Source organism: Furipterus horrens, unplaced genomic scaffold (assembly GCF_987537825.1).
Source record: "Furipterus horrens unplaced genomic scaffold, mFurHor1.1.pri manual_scaffold_5, whole genome shotgun sequence".
Taxonomy (NCBI): domain Eukaryota; kingdom Metazoa; phylum Chordata; class Mammalia; order Chiroptera; family Furipteridae; genus Furipterus; species Furipterus horrens.
In genome coordinates, this window is record NW_028327175.1 from 80,430,219 (window position 1) to 80,454,604 (window position 24,386).

Here is a 24,386-nt window from a genome sequence, read left to right on the forward strand (position 1 = left end):
CAAGACTAGAAAAAGTGTAGAAGGCCAGGCATCCCTTTGATCTTAAAATCAAACATTACATAAAAAATGTTCAGTGCAAAGACCAGATGTTTCAATTCATGATGAAAGGTAGTTCTGCGTGTGTGTTTTCTCCCAATGCACTGAAGGGTTCTAATTAGACTATTTAATTCTTTCATTTCTAGGAGTGTGCTTGAAGGAGCCTGCTGGTAATACCTATACTGAAACATTTATATGCTGTGCAGAGCGCTTAGCATGCTTAGAGAACAAGGCAAAAAACAAAAACTAAACAACAACTAATCGAAAAATGTGAGGGATAGAAATCAGGCAAGTATAGATTTCTCCTTTCTCACTAATGGACTCAGGAAATAATTCGGATTCAAGGTTAAAAAAGGTCTAGACTTCTGGAAGACTAATCCGTTTTTTTCTAGACTTTGCTTCAATATGTGTATATACAGGGGTGGGCAAAAGTAGGCTTAGAGTTGGCAGTACACGAAAGTTTATTCTTGTATTATTAATTTGTATTATCTTATTTCATATCCCTGTTTATGACTTATCTTTTAGGTAATGATGGCTGATAACTTAACCTACTTTTGGACACCCCTTTATGTATGTATATATAACGTACAAATTTATTTGTGCCGACAATGTTCTTAGGAAGTAAAAATGACAGCTCAATTACTATTGTTCAGAAAGGGCTTTGGGTAGGAAGCACACCAGAAGGCAGCCTTTTGTGATGTGTGTTGCAAAGAGAGGCTCTAGTAACATAAGTGGAATACCGAGATCCATAGTAGTAGTTCTACTGCACTCTGCATTGCCCAGGGCAATGATTTACACATTTTAACACAGTCATTGACATGGGGTAGATATCTAGAGAAGGGAACCAGAATTATTAGGTCTGGAAATATACATCTAACTATCCATCCTACTGGCTGGATTTTTAAAATATCATGTACTACATGCTAGGCACTGCTCACAAAACCAAGTCTCTCACCTAAGAGGGCTTATGTTCTAATGAGGGGGTGGGATGGGTAGACATCAAGAAATATTACATACAGTATACATAGTGGACACAAATATTGTATAAAATTTACAATGGAGGAAAACTAAAACAGGGGGAGGAGGGTTGAGGGGCATGGTATTTTACAGGGAGTTCAGGGGAACATCTCGATGACGCAATACTTGAGCAGGGACTGAAGGATGTCAACAGACATGTACATGTTTTCTGGGGGAAGCTTCTGAGCGGAGGAAACAAAGAGCAAAAGCCCTGGGGTGGAAGCAAACTTAGTTCTTAAGTAACACAGATGAACATGGGTATGCAGAAGTGGGGACTGCAGATGTAAAGGTCTTCAGCTTTTGTTGATATGGGAAGCCATCTCATCATATAGGCACTGTATCATCTCACATCATCACAAGGATGAGAAGTGTATTTTTGGAGACACCATTCACATCACTTTTATTACAGTATACTGTTAAAGAAAAATACCATCTATAGGGTTCAGTACTATCTAGGGTTTTAGGAATCCACTGGAGGTCATGGGTAAGAGGGGACTATTGTATACTAATTTTCTTTACTGTTGCTTTTCAAAGTTAAACCATACTTTGAAAGCCACATGTAATTTTGTTCGCTCAATATATAATGAATTACTGATTAGGTATGCATAAGAGAAAGTACGAAGTATTATGTGTATGGGTACCAAATAAAAAACAAAAACGTCCTATTTTTAGGGACATATGTGTATACAATCATGAAAGGGTGTTGGCCACAATGCTCATAAGGTAGTATGCAGCAGTGTTAATAGTGGTAGTTCGCTGTAACTGTTTTTGTAAGAGTATCTCCCCCTTGACTGATTCAGACAAACTTTAAGGAAGAGGTAAAATCTGGGTTAGGTAGAGGCAGGATCTGAAGGGGTGAAGGTAATTGCACTTCCATAACTGAAACATATGAGATGTAAGAGAAAAGGCAGGTTCAAGGAATAGTGTGGATTGAATAATGTAGGAAAACAGTACTTGTAAGACTAAACCTGCTGCACTGCTTTCGGCATACTTTTCCTTCCATTATGTGGTCTGTAGCTGACTTCCCTGGTGCCAGAACCTTACTCAGTATATTATAATCCTTGGAAAATGAAGTAGAAGATGCATGGAAGGAGATTTTCATACCCCGTGAACACTGCACTTTCCCGTTTTGGGTTACACACGACTAAACTGGTTGACTAATGCTATATAATCGAAGGCATAGTCTGCACATTTCAGTTTTCTTTTGTGATTAGAGTAGATGATATTTAATGTGCCTTCAGGGTTAAAGTCTAGAAAATTAGATTCCAGGAAGTATCCAATCTTATTCAGCTTACTTTATACCCTAAGTATGAGAAACTCATAATGAAGTCCTTGGTGTAGATACCTTTAAAGATGGAAGCACAATATTCTAATAATTATATACACTCTGTATGTTGTAGATTATCTTTGCATAGTAAGATAAAGCATGATATAACTGACATTGATTTTCTCATAACCATGGAAAACAATATATAACCTGAGGGTTCAGTCTCACCTCTCTACCTCCGGTTCTATTACAGTTAACAGTTTAAACTAGACATCTGCAAAAATATTTGTGAATTGTGTATAAGGTTCTAGACACCCAGTAACTTATGGGATCCAGGCTTACAAGTAAATGTTGCAAAGTTAGCATAAAATGATTATTTGGGTAAGAATTAAGAGATAATAGTGTAAATATGACTTGTAATAGTGTAAACCCCTATACTATGTTCTTCGAGGTTATTAGGGGAAAAAAAGACAATCAAGGCATACACATATTTAGCTAACCCTGGATTTAATCAACTACTAAGTTCTTTAGGTCATAAGTGAACAACTGATGTCACAAATTCAAACTCAAGTAGTTTTGCTTATTGAGGTAGTAAATATTCCATCACCTGAAACCTTACTAGTAGATATAAGTTAAACACATTTTTGCTATTTGTTAAATATATATATGCATATAAATATATTCACATCCTTTAATAAACTATAAATGGCGCTAGAGAACAATTCTTTGCCATATCCAACCTATGTGATTTGAAAGTACACTTTCCAGTTTTCAACATATATATAGATTTCTTACCTAGTCTTACAAGATAAATTTGCACAATACAACCCATATTATTCCAGTGCTAACTACTAGCTGTATTAAGTTATAACACAGGAACATTAGTATAAGGGGATTTAATAATTCATTCTTGGATAGAAAATGAGAACTGAACAGTGATTTCATCAGCATGAACTCAATTGTTCCTTAGTATCCTTTAATGCTAACGTATAGCAGATCATTAACCATAAAGCACATTCTAGGATTAAAGGGACATAAGTATAGTTCAAAGTCCTTTGACAGAACCAAGCCACGCCCATTACCTTTGAAAATAAATACTTAGAATTCTTGCACACACTTTAGATCCTATTTGGACATTTCATTCAATTTATTTAAATGCTTTTTTTTTTTTTTTTTTTTTTTTTTGCTTCATGTCTAATTTTTATTCTGGAATGTAAAGCTGTTTTATAGTTGATATACAATATTGTATTAGTTTCAGGTGTATAACAGTGAACTTCCACACCACAAAAAGTCCACTATCCATGTGTCACTGTACAGTTATAGTGGTACTGTTGACGGTATTCCCTATGCTGTACTTTACATCCCTGTAATTTATAAGCTTGTACCTCTTAATCCCCTTCACCATTTTTGCCCATACCCCTACCACCCAACCCTCTGACAACTATCAGTTATTCTGTATCTATGAGTCTGTTTTATCTGTTCATTTGTTTAGTTTTTCAGATTCCATGTATCAGTGAAATGATACTTTTTAAATACTGCTTACAAATATAATACAGAATGGAGAAAAAAATGTTAAATCTCATTTCAAGCAATTACTAATCTAATAGCATTATAAAAAAAGTACTTTTAGTCACAGCATGAAATGTGCATAAAAACTAAAGGTATTTTCAGTTATTCTTTGAGCATTTTCAAGTTGAAAAATGCATTATAAAAAACTCAAAGATGTTGGCACCTTTACTTGAGTGCTTTTGACACTAAAAATAAAACAATATCACCACAGCTATAATCATTGGGACTCAACAATCATAAAATGATTGGACTAAAATTTGTCCAAAATTTGTAAAATCCCTTTTTTCCCCCAATAACATAATTAAATCTAAACTATGCAAAATCTCTAAAGCAGTCTTCCACTGTGTCAGTATATATATTGTCTTGCCCAGATGTTTGCTAGAAATGATCAGGAACAGTTTTTTTCCTCCATTATCATCTGGCAAAGACGTAAAACCGAACTGCCTCTTTCTCCCAGCTGGGCTGCCCTCTACTGGACTACGTAAGGTATAAAATCAGCAGGACAATTGACATTTTGTTTCATAATACTGAAGGTATAAATGTAAATGAGAACAGGCATATCCCATACCTCAAACAAACTGAACTCTCAGATTTAGCACAAAAAAAAAAATTCTTTAGTGAACTAAACTGACTTTTACAGTGGAAAAACAATCAGCAGAGTGCTAGTCCTACAAGTAAACAATTTTAAGAACTGGTAACAAAGAGGCTTTTAGAATCTTAGTCTCCTTTTCAGTACCTTAGAGGCATATATGGAGCAATAGTTATAGTACTGGGTATACTCCAATGTCAATGTTTTATGATGATTTCTGTAATGCAAATCACATTTTTGTGAGTCTATCTACTCTGAATTTTTTAAATGTATAAACATGGATCATAGCAGATAACATGCTAAATAGATCATATTCACAAGTCTCTTGCCAGAAGCGTCAAACTTTTCAGAGCTGTTTTCTTTGTGAAGATTCATTTTAATTATCAAGATCTTTTCTGAGTTTATCCCCATGCTTGAGATTTGCAGTAATGTAGGACCAGTTTACCATCACTGCCAAAACACTACAAAAAGAAAAAAAGGCAATAAATTAAATTTAGTTTCATCTAAGAATGACAAAAATTAAATAAAAACATTTATGTATCATAAACATCTGCATACAATGTACATATAAGTTATGTTATAAAACTGCTTCTTTCAAGAGATGCAAGTTGCTACCAGATACATATTAGTAATCATGTTTAATAAAACCTCTCTTTAAACATCATAGATGGGCTTACATATTTTAACCTTGTCCCTTCTTTACATCACTAACTGTAATGTACATACTGTTTTGTACTAGCAGTGTTAATGTGTATATATACTATAATGAGTATTGCCATGAAACTATAAGAATGTTAAATGAAGTAATTGTTCTATAGTCTCTTTTTAAATTTCTTGGAGGCAAATGTGGATTATATAAACAATGTAGAAATAACAAATTATTGGTGAAAAAGCAGACCTTACTTTCTGGGCATACTTTGAAGTCACATTCTGTTTGTATTATTAATTTCTTAATTCTTTAATCAGTGTTTAATTTACTGAGATCAGCTATGTTCAAGGTGTTAGAGATATAACAAAAAACAAGGAAGTAATCTCTTTTTTCCCTGAGAGGCGATTAAGAATAGCATCTCTTAAGATAATATGATTAATAATCATATTATTCACAGATGTGCATCTGCCATTAAGAAAATAAAGTAGTTATGTGTTACCTCATAGAGGGTTCCAACTTCCTGGTCAGGGGAAGGGGCAAAGGACTGATTCACATAAATAAACTGCAAGAAAAAAAAATGGCGGTTCATTTTTAATGGTATGTTGATTAATTTACATTTTTCTGGGGTCCAATCAGCCAGCTATTTCAAATCTTTGTCTTCAGAATTGAAGAAAGTTTCCCTAAACTCCTTTTTCTAATTCTCATAAATCAGTCAACTAATGAGATCTTTATGAAGATCGCATCGTTCCTGGAGGTATAGAAACAACAGAATTTTTGCTCCTAAAACAGTGGTTCCCACTTAATTTTAACAAAGAAACTTTTAAATATTGTTTTTACAAATAGCTTTTGAAGGGTTATTCAAGAAATTATTAAAAGTATTAATTTTCCCAATTAGTCATTAATTGACGATAGACATTTTCCTAACAAAATTTCACACACACAGCCTAAAATCAGCTCTAATATTTGAGATAGTCTGCATTTTTCTTGGGTAAATGACATACAGAGTTGGAATTTTTGTTTCTGTTTTTCTTTTTTACCTTTATCACCATTAAAAACACTTAAAAGGTACCGAACTCCTGGCTGGGTGCACTACTATAAAGTCACTTACAGCCAAAAAGGACTGTAACATAATTGAAACCTAATGTCTTATATAACCTTGGTCTTTAAAGGATTCATTATTTAATGTTTCAATTTAGTCTGTTTTTACTAAAACATTCTAGTAAATGTATCCTCTGCTTTTTGAAAGTTCATGTTATGAAAGACCTGCATTAGTACCAGTTTTCACTAACTGAAGAAATCTGAAGAGGATTTTCACTTTTACAAAGAAAGCAAAAATAGCATTCAGCGTGTTTTGAAGTGAGCCATTATGGAAACAGTAAGATTGGCACTGCCAAACTCTTTCATGGGGAACTACACTCAGCATCTCAGCATCAAGCTATACTAAAGCTTGGAACTATGTGAGCATCTGTGCTTTATCTTGATTTTGGGAATCCATTAGCAAGCTGTCTCCTAAGAAGTAAGAAAGCCTAAGGAAGCCTGTAAGGGTGTTATGCTTAGCATAAAATTGGATATAATTAAGTGTATTTAATATGATTTGGTAGGTTATTTTGGGGAGTGGTCTGGGTATGCTCAAAATTTTTCCATATAAATGAATGGTAATTGCTTATTTACTTTATGCCATTTTGGCTTAGGAAAGGTTTCATAGGGAATGCTCTTCTTTCAGATAGTGGGGGAAACCTGTACTTAAAAAATTCCTGAGGATACTAAAAACAAAAGGTCACAGTGTCAAAGTAGCTTTTGATAATTTTCTTTCTAGGAAAAAAAAAATTATTTGCAGGCAACATATTCAATTTTCCTTTGTCTATAAGTCAAATTCTAAGATTAAAATTTCCTGGGCTTAACATAAGTCTTTAAAACCCAACAATATCAGAACAAATAGTTAGTTGGCTGATAGACACTATCTGTGTCACCAACAAAAACAAATATTGCTTACATTTTTCTGTTAGATGATACAGTGTGACAATTAAGAACAGAGGCTCTACTGAGGCAGATCTACGTTTGAATTCTGGCTCTAAATATGAGTAACTTTTTCTATAGGTTATGGGGCTGTTGTGTGTTCATTTTAATTTGTTTCCAGAAACTTTTTCATTTCTTTCTTGATCTTACTGTTAACCCATTCACTTTTTATAGCATGTTATTCAGTCTCCATGAATCTGAATGTTTTTGAGTTTTTTCTTTGAGGTTGGTTTCTAGTTTTAAGTAATTGTTATCTGAAAGAATGTTTCAATTTTCTTGAATTTGTTGAGGCTTGTTTTGTGTCCTACCATGTGTCTGTTTTTGAGAATGTTCCATGTGTATTTGAAAATAATGTATATTTTGCTTCTTTGGGGTGAAAGGTTATGTGTATTATCAATTAAGTCCATTGGATCTAGAGTGTCGTTCAGTGCCACAATATCCTTGTTGATTTTTTGTTTGGATGATCTATCCATTGTTGACAGTGGGCTGTTAAAATCCCTATAATGACTGTGTTGCTGTTGAGTTTGTTCTTAAGGTTCTCCAAGATTTTCCTTCTATATCTGGGGGCTTCTATGTTTGGTGCATTTATGTTTATAATGGTTGTATTTTCCCTTAAGTATTATGAAGGGGCACAGTGAAGGCAGCCCTGAGAGGAAATTCATAGCAATAGAGGATTCCCTACAAAAGAGAGAAAAATCTCAAATAAACAACCTAACTCTACATCTACAAGAACTAGAGGAAAAACAACAAACAAAGCCCAGAGTGAATAGAAGGAAATAATCAAGATCAGAGCAGAATTAAAATGACATAGAAACTAAAAGAACAATTCAAAAGATCAAAAAATTCAGGGGCTGGTTCTCTTAAAAGATAAAACAAAATCGACAAGCATTTAACCGGACTTACCAAGAAAAAAAGAGGGGACCCACATAAAATAAAATATGAAACAAAAGAGGAATTACAACTGATGCAACAGAAATATAAAGGATTGTCAGATACTAGCACGAACAACTATATGCCAAAAAATTTGACCTGGTTGAAATGGACAAATTTCAAGAAACATATAATCTTCTTCCAAAACTAAATCAAGAAGCAGCGGAAAGCCTGAGTAGACCAATTAACAGCTTGTGAAATTGAAGCAGTATTCAAAAAACTCCCAGTATACAAAAGTCCTGGAATGGACGGCTTCCCAGGTGAATTTTACCGAACATTTAGGGAAGAGCTAACTTCTCAAACTATTACAAAAAATTCAAGAAGAGGGAAGACTGCCAAACTCTTTTTATAAGGCCAATATTACCCTAATTCCAAAACCAGGTAAAGACACAACAAAGAAAGAAAACTACAGGCCAGTGTTGCCGATAAACATAGATGCTAAAATCCTCAACAAAATATTGGCAAACCAGATCCAGTAACACATTAAAAAGATCATACACCACAATCAAGTGGGATTCATCCCAGGGATGGAAGGATGGTTTAATATTCGCAAATCAATAAACATAATACATCACATAAGCAAAATGAAAGACAAAAATTACACAATAATATCAACAGATGCTGAAAAAGCATTTGATAAAAGTACAGCACCTATTTATGATAAAAACACTCACTATAATGGGAGTAGAGAAACATACCTCAACATAATAAAGGCTATATACGAGAAACCTACTGTCAACAGTAGGTTGGCAAAAACTAAAAGCTTACCCCCTAAGATCAGGAACAAGACAAGGGTGTCTGCATTCACCACTTCTATTCCACATAGTATTGGAAGTTCTAGCCACAATGATCAGACAAGAAGAAGAAATAAAAGGCATCCAAACTGGAAGAGTAAGTAAAATTATTATTGCTTGCAGATGACATGATAGTGTACACAGAAAACCCTACAGACTCCACCAAAAAACTATTTGACCTAGTAAGTGATTTTGGCAAAATAGTGGGATACAAAGCCAATATCCAGAAATCAAGGGCATTTTTGTATACCAACAATGAAATAGCAGAAACATAAACTAGGGAAAAAATCCCATTTACTATTGCAACAAGAAAAATAAAGTACCTAGGAATAAACGTAACCAAGGAGATAAAAGATCTGTATTCAGAACACTACTGAAGAGTGAAGAAAAATTAAGGAAGATACAAATAAATGGAAGCATATATCATGTTCATGGATTAGAAGAATTAACATCATTAAAATATCCACACTAACCAAAGCCATCTATAGATTCAACGCAATCCCTATTAAAATACCAATGACATATACTTCACAGATATAGAACCAATATTTCAAAAATCTATATGGAACCATAAACGACCCCAAATAGCCTCAGCAATCTGAGAAAGAACAACAAAGTAGGAGGGAATCACAATACCTGATATCAAACTATATTACAAGGTCACTATAATCAAAACAGACACATAGATCGATGGAACAGAATAAAGAGCCCAGAAATAAACCCAAGTCTCTATGGTCAATTAATATTTGACAAAAGGCACAGGAGCATAAAATGGAGTAAAGATAACCTCTTCAACAAATTGTGTTGGGAGAACTGCAAAAAAGTGAAACTAGAACATCATCTTACACCATACACCAGAATAAACTCGAGATGGATAAAGGACTTAAATATAAGCCGTGACACCATGAAAGTCCTACAGGAAAACATAGGCAGTACAATCTCAGATATTCCATGCAGCAATATTTTTGCTGAAACATCTCTTAGGGCAAGGAATACAAAGGAAAGAATAAACAAATGGGACTACATCAAACTAAAGAGTTTCTGTTCAGCTAAAGAAAACATCAGCAAAATGAAAAGAGAACCAACCATTTGGGAAATGTATTTGCCAATGATACCTCGGAGAAGGGTTTGAGCTCCAAAATATATAAAGAACTCACAAGGCTCAACACCAAGAAGAAAAACAATCCAATTAAAAATGGGCAAAGGACCTGAACAGACACTTCTCCAAGGAGGATATACAGAGGGGTATATAGGCATATGAAAGAATGCTCAACATCACTAGCCATCTGAGAGATGCAAATAAAAACCACAATGAGATACCACTTTACACCAGTCAGAATGGCCAACATCAACAAATCAACAAACAGGTGCTGGCGAGAATGTAGAGAAATGGGAACCCTAGTGCACTGTTGATGGGAATGCAGACTAGTGCAGCCATTATGGAAAACAATATAGAATTTCCTCAAAAAACTAAAAATAGAACTGCCTTTTGATCCAGTGATTCCATTGCTGGGATTATACCCTAAGAATCCTGAAGCACCAATCAAAAGAACCCACACACCCCTATGTTCATAGGAGCATAATTTACAATAGCCAAGTGCTGGAAACAGCCTAAGTGCTCATCAGTAAACAAGTAGATCAAAAAACTGTGGTACATTTACACAATGAAATACTATGCAGTACCCTTTGCAACAGCAAGGAAGGAACTGGAGAGTATTATGCTAAGTGAAATAAGTCAGTAGTTGAAAGACACGTATCATATGATCTAAACTATAAGAGAAACCTAATGAACAACAACAACAACAACAACAAAAAACCCCACAAATGAGGAAAACAGGACCAGAGGCACAGAAACAAGGAACAGACTGATGGCGACCAGAGGGCAGGGGAGGGGAGGGGAGGGGAGAGGTGGGTAAGAGTGAAAAGAAGGGGAAGGGACTAGTCAAGGAACATGTGAATGACTCATAGACATGGACAACAAGGCTGGGATTGATTGTGGGAGTCGGGGGGGGGGCGGTGGACTGGGCAGTGAAGAGCAAAAGGGGCAAAATTTGGACACTGTAATAGAATAAAATATTTAATAAAAATAAAAAACTGAAAGTGACTTTAATTTTTTAAAAAAGCATTTTAGCTAGCTTAAAATTCCATGGAAGTAAATATTCCTAAATGCAATCTTTTGCTAAATGTTAGAACCTGGGATGACAAAATTATTTTAAATAACAGTGATTTTGTTTTTAAATCACCAGTCTTTATGTTGATGTCCCTCTAGCTCTTCTGGTTGTTAAAAAGCTTTCTCTAGTATATTCTTCAGGAAGAGTTTATGAAAATAGTATTCCCTGAATCTTATACATTACTAACAATTTGTGCCCTGATTAATAGTCAGTTTTGTTATATATAAACTCCTTATTTCACACTTCTTTTCCTTTTTTCTTCACTTTCAAAGTTTAATGATAACTTAATTTTCTAAGTCATTTCCTCTTTTCCCCCCCTAGATGTCCAAAGGTTTTTAAAAAAATATCAGATCCAATAATTTTACCAGAATGTGTCTTAATGCTCACTTTTCTGGACTGACATTCTTAGGTATTGGGTATATTTTTTAGTATGTACAATCATGTCAAATCTCTTCAGAGGAATTTCCTTTGAATGATACTTTTAAGTATGTTTTGTCCTTTGCTCTGGTTTTCTTCTTCAGGAACTCCTGTTATCCGTATCTTTACTCTCCTTTGGACATACTCATATTTGTCACTTTTTCTCAAATCGTTTTTACCTTTCACTTCTTTTTGATTAAAAAAAATTTTTTTTTGCCTCCTATATTTTAAGGCATTATTTGTTATTTGCTCTTATTCCTTCAAGTTTAATGTCCATTTCTGAGATAACTAGTACAAGGGTATTTATAATTGTTTTCCTGAGCGGTAACTTCATTTGAGGTTTACTAATGCTGATTTATGTTCTTCATTCTTATATAATTTTCTTAATGTCTTTTAGCTTGCTTTGAAATAATAAGTAATAGTTATTAATCTGTTTTGTAGTCACAGTTTTCTGGCATGCTTTGTGTTTAGCAATGTTATTATTTTTCTTTTTTTCCCCCAATAACATTGTTTGAGAATTGACCTTGATACTTTTCTATTGCTTGTTTTTATATGAATTTAGTTTTCAACTTTTAGAATGAGGTTTGGGTAGTTTTTCTAACTCCATAGAACTCCCTCTTCTGTTTTTTTCTTTTCTTTTCTTTTTCTTTTTGGTATAGTGTCCAACAATATGGAAGCCTGCTTTCTGAGACTCCAGGTCTGTTCCCTTCTACTTTGATCTGGTCCTTCTCTTTCCTTCCTCTCTCATGTTCCTATTCTGCTCAATTTGTTTCACTTCTAGAAGCTCCTCCTCAGTGTGGCATCTTATCCTGGAAGGGATGGAGCTTTACTGAATGTTCAGAGTTCTTACAGGCTCGACTGCTTTAGCCCTTTAGTTCACCTTAGTTTAGATATATGGTAATAACCTACTATTGGAGAGAATAAAACTACTATTCTTAAATAGTCCACTGCACCTTTCAGTAAAAAACTGTTAGCTATTCCCAGTTTCTCCCTTTCTCAGTGTTTTTAGGTGACAATCCTATTGCTTGCTTGCTCCTTTTCAGCACATTGCTGATACCACGCAGGTGCGGTTGTTGGTAGTTTGTCCCCACAAACCTTCATTTTAAGGTCCATAAGGATATTTGTTATCTAGTTTTGTTATAAATACTGAACATGGGTATTTGGTTTTGCCATCTAGTTGACTAGGTTTTTGTGGAAATTTGGAGATTCAACTATACCACCTTCTTTTTTAAATACTCACCCAAAGGTCACTTTCATTTGCTTTGAGAGAGAGGGACAGAGAGACAGAGAGAGAGACAGAGAAAGGGGAAGGGGGAGAGAAGCAGTGATCGGTTGCCTCTGTATGCACCCAGACCAGGCATCCATGTGGGGACCAGGGGTCGCATGCGCCTGCCCTCAGACAGGGATGAGCCTGCAATCTTAGGTATGTGCCCTGACCGGGAATCAAAGCCACAATCTTTTGTTACCTGAAGACACTCCGACCACTGAGCCACACTGGCCAGGGTTCAACTATGCCTTCTGACACCACTGCTATCTTCCCTAAATCCCTATTATTATTTTTTCTTTAACATCCATTTTGCTGAAAGGGTACAGCTAGATGAAAGCCAGAAGATGTAAGCTCTAGTTTAATTTAAAAATGTGACAAAACATTATTTTTATGTTTCCTATTGCTTAAATGGAAAGGGATAATCAGATTCACTATAGAGGTTTAAGGTTGAACCATATAAAATTGCTGTTTTTACAGTTTAAAGTGGTTGACAGTCTAACATATGCGGATATTAAATCCTTTCATGTTACCAGATATAGGCAATACAAAAGGTCAAGACTCTAACATTAACATAGACTATAGCATAGTTTTATCTTTTCTTTAAACTATAAGGTTCTAAAAGCAGTGCCTTAATTACTCAGTACTCCTCTGGTTTCCTACCTCTCCAACTCCTCATGCTCATTTTTCTCAAGTGTATGTCTTCATTTCCCTGACTTTTCCATTTAGATTTGGACTCTAGGCAAGGTCCTCTGCTCCACAGGATTTAGCTACCATATGCTTTGGATGACACAATTTTCTTGCCCATCTCTGACATTTAATTAAATTCTATATTCTTATAAAATAGATGCTTCTCTCACCCTGATTGGTCACAGAATAAAATGGTCAGCTAAAAAACGAAAATATTCCCAATACTTTTTCCTTTGGAGGAATCCCTGGCTCTATGCTATTTTTACCTCAAATTACTTCTAGTGATTGATCTGTCTTGTGCTTGTTCCTGCACGCATGTTCACTTTATGCGAGCCACATACAGCCAAACTCTTAGATCAATATTAATATTGGCCAAGATGTGATCTGCAGATAAAGGTGTCTGATGTATTAAAACGCAACAACATTCCAAATACATGTAGACATTTAAATTTCTGTAGTTGAATACCAAGTTAAAAATCAATGATATGAGCCAGGTGGTTCAGCTGGCTGGAGCACTGTCCCGTATACCAAAAGACTGCAGGTTTGATCCCCGGGTGGGGCATGTACAGGAGGCAACCAATCGATGTTTCTCTCTTCCTTTCCCTTCCTTTCTCTCTAAAAAAATCAGTAGAACACATCCTCAGGTGAGAAAAGAAACAGTGGCATTGAAAATATTAATCTTTGCAACTGCTACCATAAAGTGCTTAACATGTACTATAATATGAAATAATATCTCTTAGTTCTCCCATAACATAGGGCAAATATATATTGTTTACCTCACAAAGAATGGAAAGAAAGCAATACGGTATCGAAAAAATTTTTAACCCTAAAAATTTCTGTATCAATGTTCTATGATAGATCTTTCTGCATGGGCATTCAGTGACTTTTTGAAAAAAAAAAGAACAAATACAGTAAGTTAAAAAAAAAAAAATCATTGTAAATCTAAAATTCAGTTCATTTCAGAATTCCCCAGAGAATCCTTCAATAAAGTACAGAAATTCCACAAACAAAAGAAATAAAAGAATATTACTGAAGTAACATATGTGGCCCCATATGTATTTCTATATACAGTAGTTATTGATTGTTGGCTAGTAACTATTGTGAATTACTGTAGAAAAATATTCACCATTGGTTTCATACCAATTGTTCTGAAGCCACAAGTTTAAGGAACTTTTTGATGAAGTCAATGAGTCCTTGGATAGTTCGGGTTCGTTCTACAGCCCACTTCTTTGTTTTCATTATAGGGGTGTCTCCCACAGCCTTTAGCAGAATGTCAACTGTAAAAGAAAAAAAATTGACAATTACACTGAAACATCTAAAGTGAACTTAAACCTTTAATCAACACACAGTTTATATATTGAGTTGGTCAAAAAGTTCATTTGGCTTTCTTCCCCAAATGGCTCTAGTAGTGGTTAGTTGTCTTTAACTTCATTAGAAACAATTTTGTTAGACTGTCTTGTGATAGTTACGTCATATCAGTATGCATTAAAAAAAAAGCTTTTCAAAATTGGGGAATTTTTGTGCAGCCATTTTAATACTGAAATGAAAGAAATATGCAATACTTTCAGCTTTATGCTTTATTACTTCAAGAAAGGCAAAAATACAACTGAATCACAAAAAAAGATTTGTGCAGTGTATGGAGAAGGGGCTGTGACTGACTGAACATGTCAAAAGTGGTTTGCTTAATTTCTTGGTACTATTAACATTTTGGCCAAATAATTCTGTGCTGTGGGCTGTCTTATGCATTGGAAGATGTTTAGCAGCGCCCCTAGCCTCTACCCAGCTAGAAGGAAATAGTGGATGATAGCTGACATACTCAAAATATCTAAATCAATAAAGTTATTGGTGAAAATGAAGAACGTGTCTTTTAGGGGAAAAACGAAATGGAGTTTTTGACTAACACAATATTTATGATATTGGAGGTATGTCTAAGATGTACAAATATTAAGTAAGATTCATTTTCACTGATTGATTCTACGATCCTAAAAAGCTGTCCCCATGCAAATAATCTTTAAAATTAATTTTAACAATTCTGGGTTAAATATATATATGGTCAATAAACATATAAAATATATAGTGTCATGGCCCTTTTCATCTACCAAATTAGTAAAGACCATGATAATGCTGTTGGGAATACAAAGTGGTACACCCTTTCTGGAGAACAATATGGTTAATACATTACCAAATACTTAAGTGATATACTTTGACTCAATAATATCATACTACTAATAATTCTAGGACTCAAGACTAATAAAATATGAGATGTAAAAAGATTCGCTTAGAAAAATTTCACCTTTGTTGAAACATATTTTATAGGGAAAGAACTGGTAAACTTAAATATCCAACAAGGGACAGAGGGAGAGAGAGACGTTGATTTGTTGTTCTACTTATTTATGTATTCATTGGTAGATTCTTGTATGTGCCCAAACAGAGGATTAAACCCACAACCTTGGTGTATGGGGGCGATGCTCTAATCAACTGAACTACTGACCAGGGCTTGCCAACAAGGATATTTATAGGGCATTGGTTAAATAAAGAATTTTGTAGTCTATTACAGAATTTATATAATTCAGTAAAGAACATATACTCTAAAATGCCTGGGTTCAAAATCCTGGCTCTGCCACTTGCTAGGTATATATATCTGGGTAAGCTCTTTAATCTCTCAGTGCCACAGTTTCTCCACTTGTAAAATGAAGATAATAACACCTACCTCATAAGATTGTATTGAGGATTAAATGAGTTAATACATGTAAAGTGTTCAGCTCATAATGCATACTTATTGAACCTTAAGATTATAAGGTGCCATTAAAGAACACATTATAAAAGCATACTTAACAATATTACTAAGTTATCAAATGTACTAAATATAATGTGTAATAGTACATATACTTTCTTTAAAACCATCACTAGCACAAATTCATGTAAATGTGGAACATGTACCAAAATGCTATTTCTCAGTCATGACATTATAGGTAATTATTATTTGGTTTTACTTGTGCTTATTGCAAACACTAAGTTTTCTATAAAACCTTTTTAATAAAAGAACACATTATTAGAAAAAAAATACAATACCTAGGGGCCAAAAGCTTTCAGCTAGAGAAATTAAAGGTTTCAATAATCCAAAATACAAACCCAAACTATGAATCTGTCTCCTGAAATTACTATGCTTAAAAAAAGGGGGAGGAGATGGTGAACACACAATACAATATACAGATGACGTATTACAGAACTGTACACCTGAAACCTATATAATTTTATTAACCAGTGTCACCCCAATAAATTCAATAAAAAGGAAAAAGAAGCCTATCTACAATCAAAAGCAACACTGAAAGCAAAATAGTGTAATGCTGCCCCCTAACGTTAATTCTATTTTATTACATCGTTCTTGGACCATTCTTTGGTATTAAAAAACTGGGACCCAATGGAGTCGGAGATCAATTTATTCAAATTTACCCTTGTAATGAAGACACCTAGAACACAAAATGCACACAGCAGTTTTCCTGCTAAATTTTATCTTCCTTCCTCCACATATTTAGAGAACAAGAATGAATTGGAAGATAAATGAAGGAATTTTTAATAATTCACCTTTAATGCTCCCTCAATCCCCTGGGGCTATCAATAACTCACTTGCAACTGGTCATTTCAAAAAGTGAAGAAGAAAATATTATGAGTTGCACTACTGAAGGCAAAAGAATTGGAAGGGCAAGGAACTAGAGAAGGATACATTTATTTTAATTATAATTATTTTTTAATTCTAAAGATGATTTGCTTGTAGTTCTCAACTCTAGCTAAGTATTATAATCAAATGGCATAACATTTCAATTAACTTACAAGAATACAGGTGTCCACATGAATTAAATAAGAATCTTTTTAAATTAGGGTCTTGGCATAGGTAGGTTCAAAAGTTCTCCCAGGTGATCCTAATGTAAAGCCAAGACCAACAGCCTCAGTTTGCTTTAATAATCATTGTTCTTCTGTAGATTAAACCAGATGTGGAGCATATGAAATAGCTAAGCTTCTTTCATCAGAAGAGGTCCTCCAAAAAAAGATGACAATTTCAGGGTAGAAATTCAATAGCTAGAAACTAAGTTTTATGTCAGAGAGGCAAACTCAAAGCTCATGGAAGCCAAAAAAAAAACAACCAATTTTTAAATGATGGTTAAAAAATATATATTCACACACACACACACACACACACACACAGACATACATGCATACACTGTGTAGACTAAAGAAAACATGCCATATAACCCCAGGCCGTATCCCAGTTGCGGGTCATTATATTTTAGCCACTGTTTTACAAAGCTATCTTCAGCATCAAGTAGTAACTTTCTGACTAAAACTGATAGAGCTTAAAACAAGTCCTTCGAAAGTATGTTATTGCTTACAGTAAAATGGGGGGCGGGGGATACAACTCTGTAAAACTAATGGAATTCTTATGAAGAAAAGGTTCTAGTAGTTATCTATAAAAGTAATCAAATGTTTGTTTCTCTAGTAATTTATCATGTGAAAATGACAGAATAGATTTCCCCCAAATGTAGAGGCAACGTAACTTTAAAGGGGGACAGTGCTGGGAGAGACAATTATCCTTCATGGCAGAAGAAACCGGGAAGTTTGAGGAGAGGCCTTGAGGTCACTGAGCAGAAAACATGCCAATACCTACACTAGGACTCTGGACTGAAAAAACCTGAGGCCCAGGGTCAACCTCTTTGAATTGTAGGTGTTGATTTGCTGATTTTCTCATAAGCAAGTCTACATCGAGCACTCCGGGACAAGCAAATTTAGGAATTTCTGTATTTTACAATGGCAAACTAATTTTCAAGCAATACAGAGTCGATGACAGCTAATTCAAGCAGTGAAATGATTTACAAAGATTCCGAAATGTTTCGTTTTGTTTTTAAGGTGATGCCTATGCCATTAGTTTCCCCCTTAACATTCTTCATTCTGGGTAAAATTCCAGTTTTTAGTTCAAGAAGTGAATTCAGACGCAATTGATATAAAATACCGCGAACTAACTAGTTCGAAGGTGTGAATTCTAACCACACTTGCCACCTACCATCCCTATCTTAAATCATTATTCTAATAATAGATACCGTGTAAAGTACCTGGAGCTCCCGGGATCCCACTCAGTTCGACATCCGACCATTTCAGTGACCTGTATAATGTGGCAAACAAGTACTGGGCACCACACTGCGCCGGTGCGTCTAGTAATGGCTTTTTAAAGAGACTCATTTCAAAGGTCTTCAAAGCCGAAAAGTACACTTTCTCCTGACTGGTCAAAAACCACGTCTGGGACCTGCCCTCTAAATTTTCCTTCTTTGTTGGCCGCCATCCCTAGTGGGAAGCCATGTAAACCTCCCGCCTCTGTCCAGAAAGAACTACTTGCAAAATTACTTTTTTTCTTGGTGTCGCCAGCAGGTTCCTCTGTTCCCGGGGAGACTGCAGCGGAAGAAGGCGGCTCCGGGGTGCCTGTTCCTGGGGAGACGTCCGCAGGTCCTTCGCTCTCAGCCGCGCCTGCGGGAGGGAGCGGCAGCACGCACTCCGACTCCTCCGCCATCTTGTCCGGTGGGAGGCGTGAGCGAAGGTGGGGTGGCTCAGCATGTGCAGTGGGCGGGCTTTGCGCCGGGGAGAGTCGCTAAGCAGGCGCCGGAACAAGGGGGCCCAACCCAACAGTGAGAGTTGAAGTGGCCGGCCAGTACTTTGTCGAACGTGTCGCAGATCCCTAACCCTTAACGCGACTCCGGTTTTTCCCACAGCAACACACCTCGAGAAGGGGAGGGTGGGTTCCTTCACCGCGGACCTATGAGTACGCAGGCGTCCCTCCCCACCCCCCCGCAAGTGGGTACTGTAGTGGGTGTTTCCGCTTCCCTCCTAGGCCGCCAGCTCCGGCCCCGCCCACGCCCCGCCCCACAACTCGGGAGCGCGCGCGCGTCCAGGAGGGGGCGGGTGGGGAAGGATCGCCGGCTGGATCCCGAGGCGAGGATCGCGTGCCCGCCCCCGCCCTGGCCCCCTGCGCCCACCCGGTCTGCCCGGCTCAGCCATGATCAAGGCGATCCTTATTTTCAACAATCACGGCAAGCCGCGGCTCTCCAAGTTCTACCAGCCTTACGTGAGTATCCCACCGCCACCGTTAAGGGCGAGCGGGAGTCGTTAGCAGCTGGCAGCGCCCTCCGTGCGACTCCCTTAGGCGCGCCGCGGCCCTTCTCGCGCCCTGGCAGCCTTGGGCTTACGGGCTGTCAGCCTCCGGGTGGGTGTGAGCCAGGTGCCAACCTCCCGCTGCGCTTCCATCCTCCGACGTGGCTTTGCCTGGGCGGCTCCGCCGCCAGTCGGTTGCCTGGGTGGTTTCCCGGCTGCGCGGGCGAGGCCCGGGAGACTTCCCAGTGCGGGGCCCTAGTGAGTCCGGCAGCCTCAGCCCACCTGCGCCCGCGAGCCCACTGGTGCTCTTGCCTCCCTGAGACCAAAGACTTCTGTTAGCCTCTCAGGAGGACAGAGCAGAGATAATTTTGTCTCGCAGCCCCATCTTCCTGACTCCCAGCCTCTCCTGGAGGACTTCTTTCTCTTCTCCTGTGGACAGATGGGCTACTGTTGTTCACTGCAATCCTCCCATCGCGCAGGAACTTTAGCTTCCTGCGTTTTGATAACTGCATGCTTTGTACAGTCTCTCTTGTACGTTGCAATACGTGATCGACTGCCCAGTTTGACTTTCACGTGTCTCCTTGGTTAAAGAAAAAGATAAGTGAGGAACTAACATTTTTATCGGACTTATCCCTTCGGGGCTGTAAATTATTGCTCCTGCAATAACCGGAGACGTTTGTAATTGACCAGCTGTAACTGTGATTCCGTACCTGAAAGGTATGATTTTAGCTGCTGGTTTGGTATTTTTCTACGTACGGGAATTTGCCCTAATTTATAGTTTTTTTCTACTTATGAAGAATAGTAATATTTGTAAAATTATTTTGTAAGTGTAAATATTGTTTAAAAAATGCAGGAGATCTTAAGGTAGTAAAGATAAGTAATTTAGTAATGGTTGAGGGAGGGTTATGTGCCCATCTGAGGACAAAATTCTACATTAGGTAGAACACATGAAGTTGGGCTATCGTCGGTGTATTTAACGTAGAGATATACCTATTGCATAGTAATTGGGGCATTTGCTTATAGGCAGAAATGAACTTTTAATTAAATATTTAAATCGTGCCGAGACTAGTGCTTTTATGCAAATTAATCCCAGATAGAAATCATTCCTGCCATTAAAAATTAAATATGAAAATGTCACTTTACCTAAAATGATAATGGCAGTCTGTGGAGGCATTAGTTGAGTGAGAAATCTTGAGCTTATTCTTCATTTCCTTAAGTATATTCCTCATCCCTTAAGTAGTTTTGCTTTTGCCAGCAATAAAGAATATTTTCTACTACTGTTTGGCTTGAGTATAATGTAATTTAAATGCTAATCCTTTATTTAAGAGTTCTACATCATTCCTTAATCCAGGACAGAATTCTAGTTGATTCTTCTGGGTGAAAAAAAAAGCCTTTAACTTTACATTTACCTAAAATATGGTACTAGTCTTTATTGAAGGAACTTCCTATTAACCATTTTGCTTGTGTCATCCATTTGCAGTATAGCAAAATATGTTCCAGTAATGAAACAATTAAAAATTTTGCCTTTCCATGTCTACATTTAATAATTAAGCAATATTAAAAAGTTTTTTTGCCTAATCCATATCATTGTAACCATTCCTGTAGTTTAGAATTTAACCATCTACCGAAAAATGAATGTAATCTGGAAATGCAGGAATACAACTTTCTCTTGTCTAACAATGAAATGGAATATGTTTTACCTTTTCTCAATAAGTAGCAGTGAAGGTTAATGTGGGAAGAGGCAATTCTGACAGCAGTGGCAGTTCTGGTGTAATTTTTGGCCATTGCATAAGTGACAGTGTTACTGGGGGCAGGGAGCGAAGAGGTGTATAAAGAAGAATCTAGTGATCACTGGTCATGTAAAATTAGGGATGCCAGAAGCTGTTTTTGTGTAATTAGTCTTTTATAAATTGGGTTTTGCCAATTTATCATTCAGGAATAATGTAAGGTTATTTATTTGTTTATAATTTGCTTGCTTCACTAGACCATAACCTATTTGAGGGCATAAATCTTTTTCACTCATTATTTCAATCAGTTTGTCAACAAATATTTATTTCATGCCTACCAGGTACAGGTAGTGTTTTAAAATCTGAAGATGAACAAACATAACTTCTGTTGTTTTGGTGGGGAGGGAACACAAAGCTAATAAGAAGCATAATAGAATATATAGTGTGTCATGTTGAAGCTACAGAGCCCAATCCCCTCCAAGATCGCCCCCCTTAAGTCCAAGACAGGTGAGGTCATCACTGACCAGGAACAGCAAATGCGGCGGTGGACCGAGCACTACCTCGAGCTGTACGCGACGAGGAACACCGAGTGTGTCATGTAGTGACAAGTGCTGTGGGAAAAAAGCAGAGAAGGGTGATAGGGAGTCTAAGGATAATAATTTAAAATAAGATAGGCAGGTAAGTTCGCACTGAGGTGACATTGTTTTTCCTTAAGATTTTATTTATTTATTTTTATATAGAGGGGAAGGGAGGGAGAAAGAGAGGAAGAGAAACATCAAGGTGTGCTTGCCTCTCACACACCCCCAACTGGGGACATGGCCTGCAAGCAAGGCATGTGCCCTGACTGGGAATCGAACCTGCGACCCTTTGGTTTGCAGGTGGAACTCAGTTCACTGAGCCACACCAGCCAGGGTGAAGGTGACATTTGAGCAAAGCCTTGCAGATATCTGAGGGAAGATCAATCCAAGCAGAGGGAGAAGATGCAATGGCCCTGTGGTGGCAATGCCTGTTTGAAGAAACTGTCCTAAAAGATAAGGAACACTGAGAAAACTGGCCAGGCAAGAGCAAAATATGTAAGGAAAGAGCTTTTGGAAATGGGGTGTGTTTGTATAGGGCACCAAAGTTTATTCTATTCTCACTGCTTAAAATGTCCTTTCCTTCCATTGCCAAATGTCTAGATTCGACCCCTTGTTCCAGGCCTAGCTAACTCAGGTATCACTTAACCATTCCCTGAAGCTTTTTATCTTCATGAAAGACTCCTCTTGGTTCTCAGGATTTTACTTTTATCTATTCTCTGCATTTTTTAATTCTATCAACACCTATTCTTTCTTTTTCTTAATTCTCACCTGAGGATTTGTTCACTGATTTTATAGAGAGAGGAAGTGGGATGGGGAAGAGAGGGAAACATCAATCTGTTGCCTCCAGTGTGCGCCCTGACCAGGGATTGAATCCACAGCCTAGGTATGTGCCCTGACTGGGTATCAAACCCAAAACCTTCAGTGCACAGGATGACGCTCCAACTAACTGAGCCACGCAGCCAGGGATCTACCCATTTTGTAAGGACCTTCCTAAATGTCTGTCACTTTTCTTTGAAGATGATAATCTTGCTGTTGAAAGTCATTGTTCCCCTTTACTTCTTATACTGTTATATGTTATATATTATATATTATATTATTTGTATGTCAGGGATTGCCCTCTAATTTTGATTATAAAGATATCTATTTCTTTTTTGAAATATAAAAAAGCAAGATATAGAACACGAAATAAAAGTTTAAAATAGTTAATTCATATTTTATTTCTTATATTAAGGTCTGAGAAAGGATTTTTTTTTTTTTCATCTTGGTAATCCTCACTATTCTAACATCTAGTGGAGTGAATGAATACATTTTAAGAAGAAAATTCTCTGTATGTGGGAGGGAGGGATAACGATAATGACATTTAATGTCAGATTAAGAGGGAAGTTTTGGTTTTGTAGATACCTTTTATGACATGCCTAAGGACAGGAAAAGAACATAGGAAAAGAGAAAGTTTTACTAGTGGGTTACTGAATTTAAAAAAATTATTTTTCATTAATGCATTAATGAAATAATGCCTTTTGTAATTCTGTTACAGTCTTTAGACTAAAGTCATGTAGGGGTTGTGACTAATGAAATGTATCTCTTGACTTCAGTGATGAAACTATAGTGTTAGGAAATCCGATCAGCTTGCGCCATACCTTTCAGTTTCCAGTATTGCTTGTCAAAAGCCTAAAACAATTCTGATTATTCTTTGCATATGATCTGTTTTACTGCCCAGAAAGTATGAAGATTCTTACTTGTAGTTTCTAAAGTTTCACAGACCCATGCTATGAGTCAGTTTTCATTAATTGTGCTGGATACTTGATGGGTCCTTTTATTCTGAAAACTCTTGTCCTCTCTGGTTGAAAACTTTCTGTTTGTGTCCTCTTTTTGAATCTTTTATTCAGCATTTCTCTGGACTGTTCTACTTTTATCCTTTCTCATGTTTTTTTGTCTTTTTGCCCTTTGACTATTTTCGGGATGATTTTCTCAACTTCGTATTTCAGCTTTTCTCATACAAGTGTTAAAATTTCTCTTAATAGTTTTAATTTCCATGAGTTCCTTTTTAATCTTTGAATGTTACTGTTTTCTGTTATTCCTTTCTTGTTTCATGGTGACATTTTCTTTCTTACCTGTCTGATATTAATGGTATGTATTTTAAAATTTTCTTCTCCCTACTTAGTTTGTTTCTTCGGAGTCACTTTCCCTCCTATTTCATCTTTAGCTTTTATGTTAAATGTTCAGTGTCCTTGGTTGACTGCTCCTGTCTAAGGCTAGGATACTAAAAACTAATTGGAAGCTATGAATCTATTATTAGAGATTGTCTATATGAGCTTAACTTGAGATGATCAGGCAATTTAGCTAGTTTAAGAATTGCAGTTGATGTAACAACAATCTCCCAAATCTTAGTGGCTTAACATAATGAGAGTTTTATTTCTCACTCACGTAAAGTCCAATACTGGTCGTCCTGATCAGCTAGAACCTTCTGTGTGGGCATTTGTTTGTCATTCTTGATAATGGATGAAAAGAACTTCTGCATCTAGCTAACATGAACGATT

At 36.6% G+C, this 24,386-nt stretch overlaps 2 protein-coding genes across 3 annotated transcripts in view; one reads left to right on the forward strand and one right to left on the reverse strand.

Annotated features, from left to right (window-relative positions):
* Positions 1–2,810: 2,810 nt before the first annotated feature.
* On the reverse strand, positions 2,811–19,199 carry ATG12 (autophagy related 12). Its single transcript, XM_090279031.1, has 4 exons — positions 18,804–19,199; positions 14,550–14,686; positions 5,627–5,689; positions 2,811–4,939 (listed from the first exon to the last, which is right to left on the reverse strand). Exons 1-4 carry the CDS (start codon positions 18,964–18,966, stop codon positions 4,880–4,882), a joined length of 423 nt encoding a protein of 140 aa, XP_090135157.1. The 5' UTR covers positions 18,967–19,199; the 3' UTR covers positions 2,811–4,879.
* Positions 19,200–19,315: 116 nt separating this feature from the next.
* Positions 19,316–24,386, forward strand: part of AP3S1 (adaptor related protein complex 3 subunit sigma 1) — a 54,288-nt gene continuing 49,217 nt past the window's right edge. Inside the window, exon 1 of one of the 2 annotated variants that reach the window (XM_090279033.1) lies at positions 19,316–19,518. In XM_090279033.1, coding sequence (XP_090135159.1) covers positions 19,450–19,518 — 69 coding nt within the window. In that variant the 5' untranslated portion in view covers positions 19,316–19,449. The remainder of the gene's footprint in view (positions 19,519–24,386) is intronic. The other variant, XM_090279032.1, reaches the window with a different exon arrangement.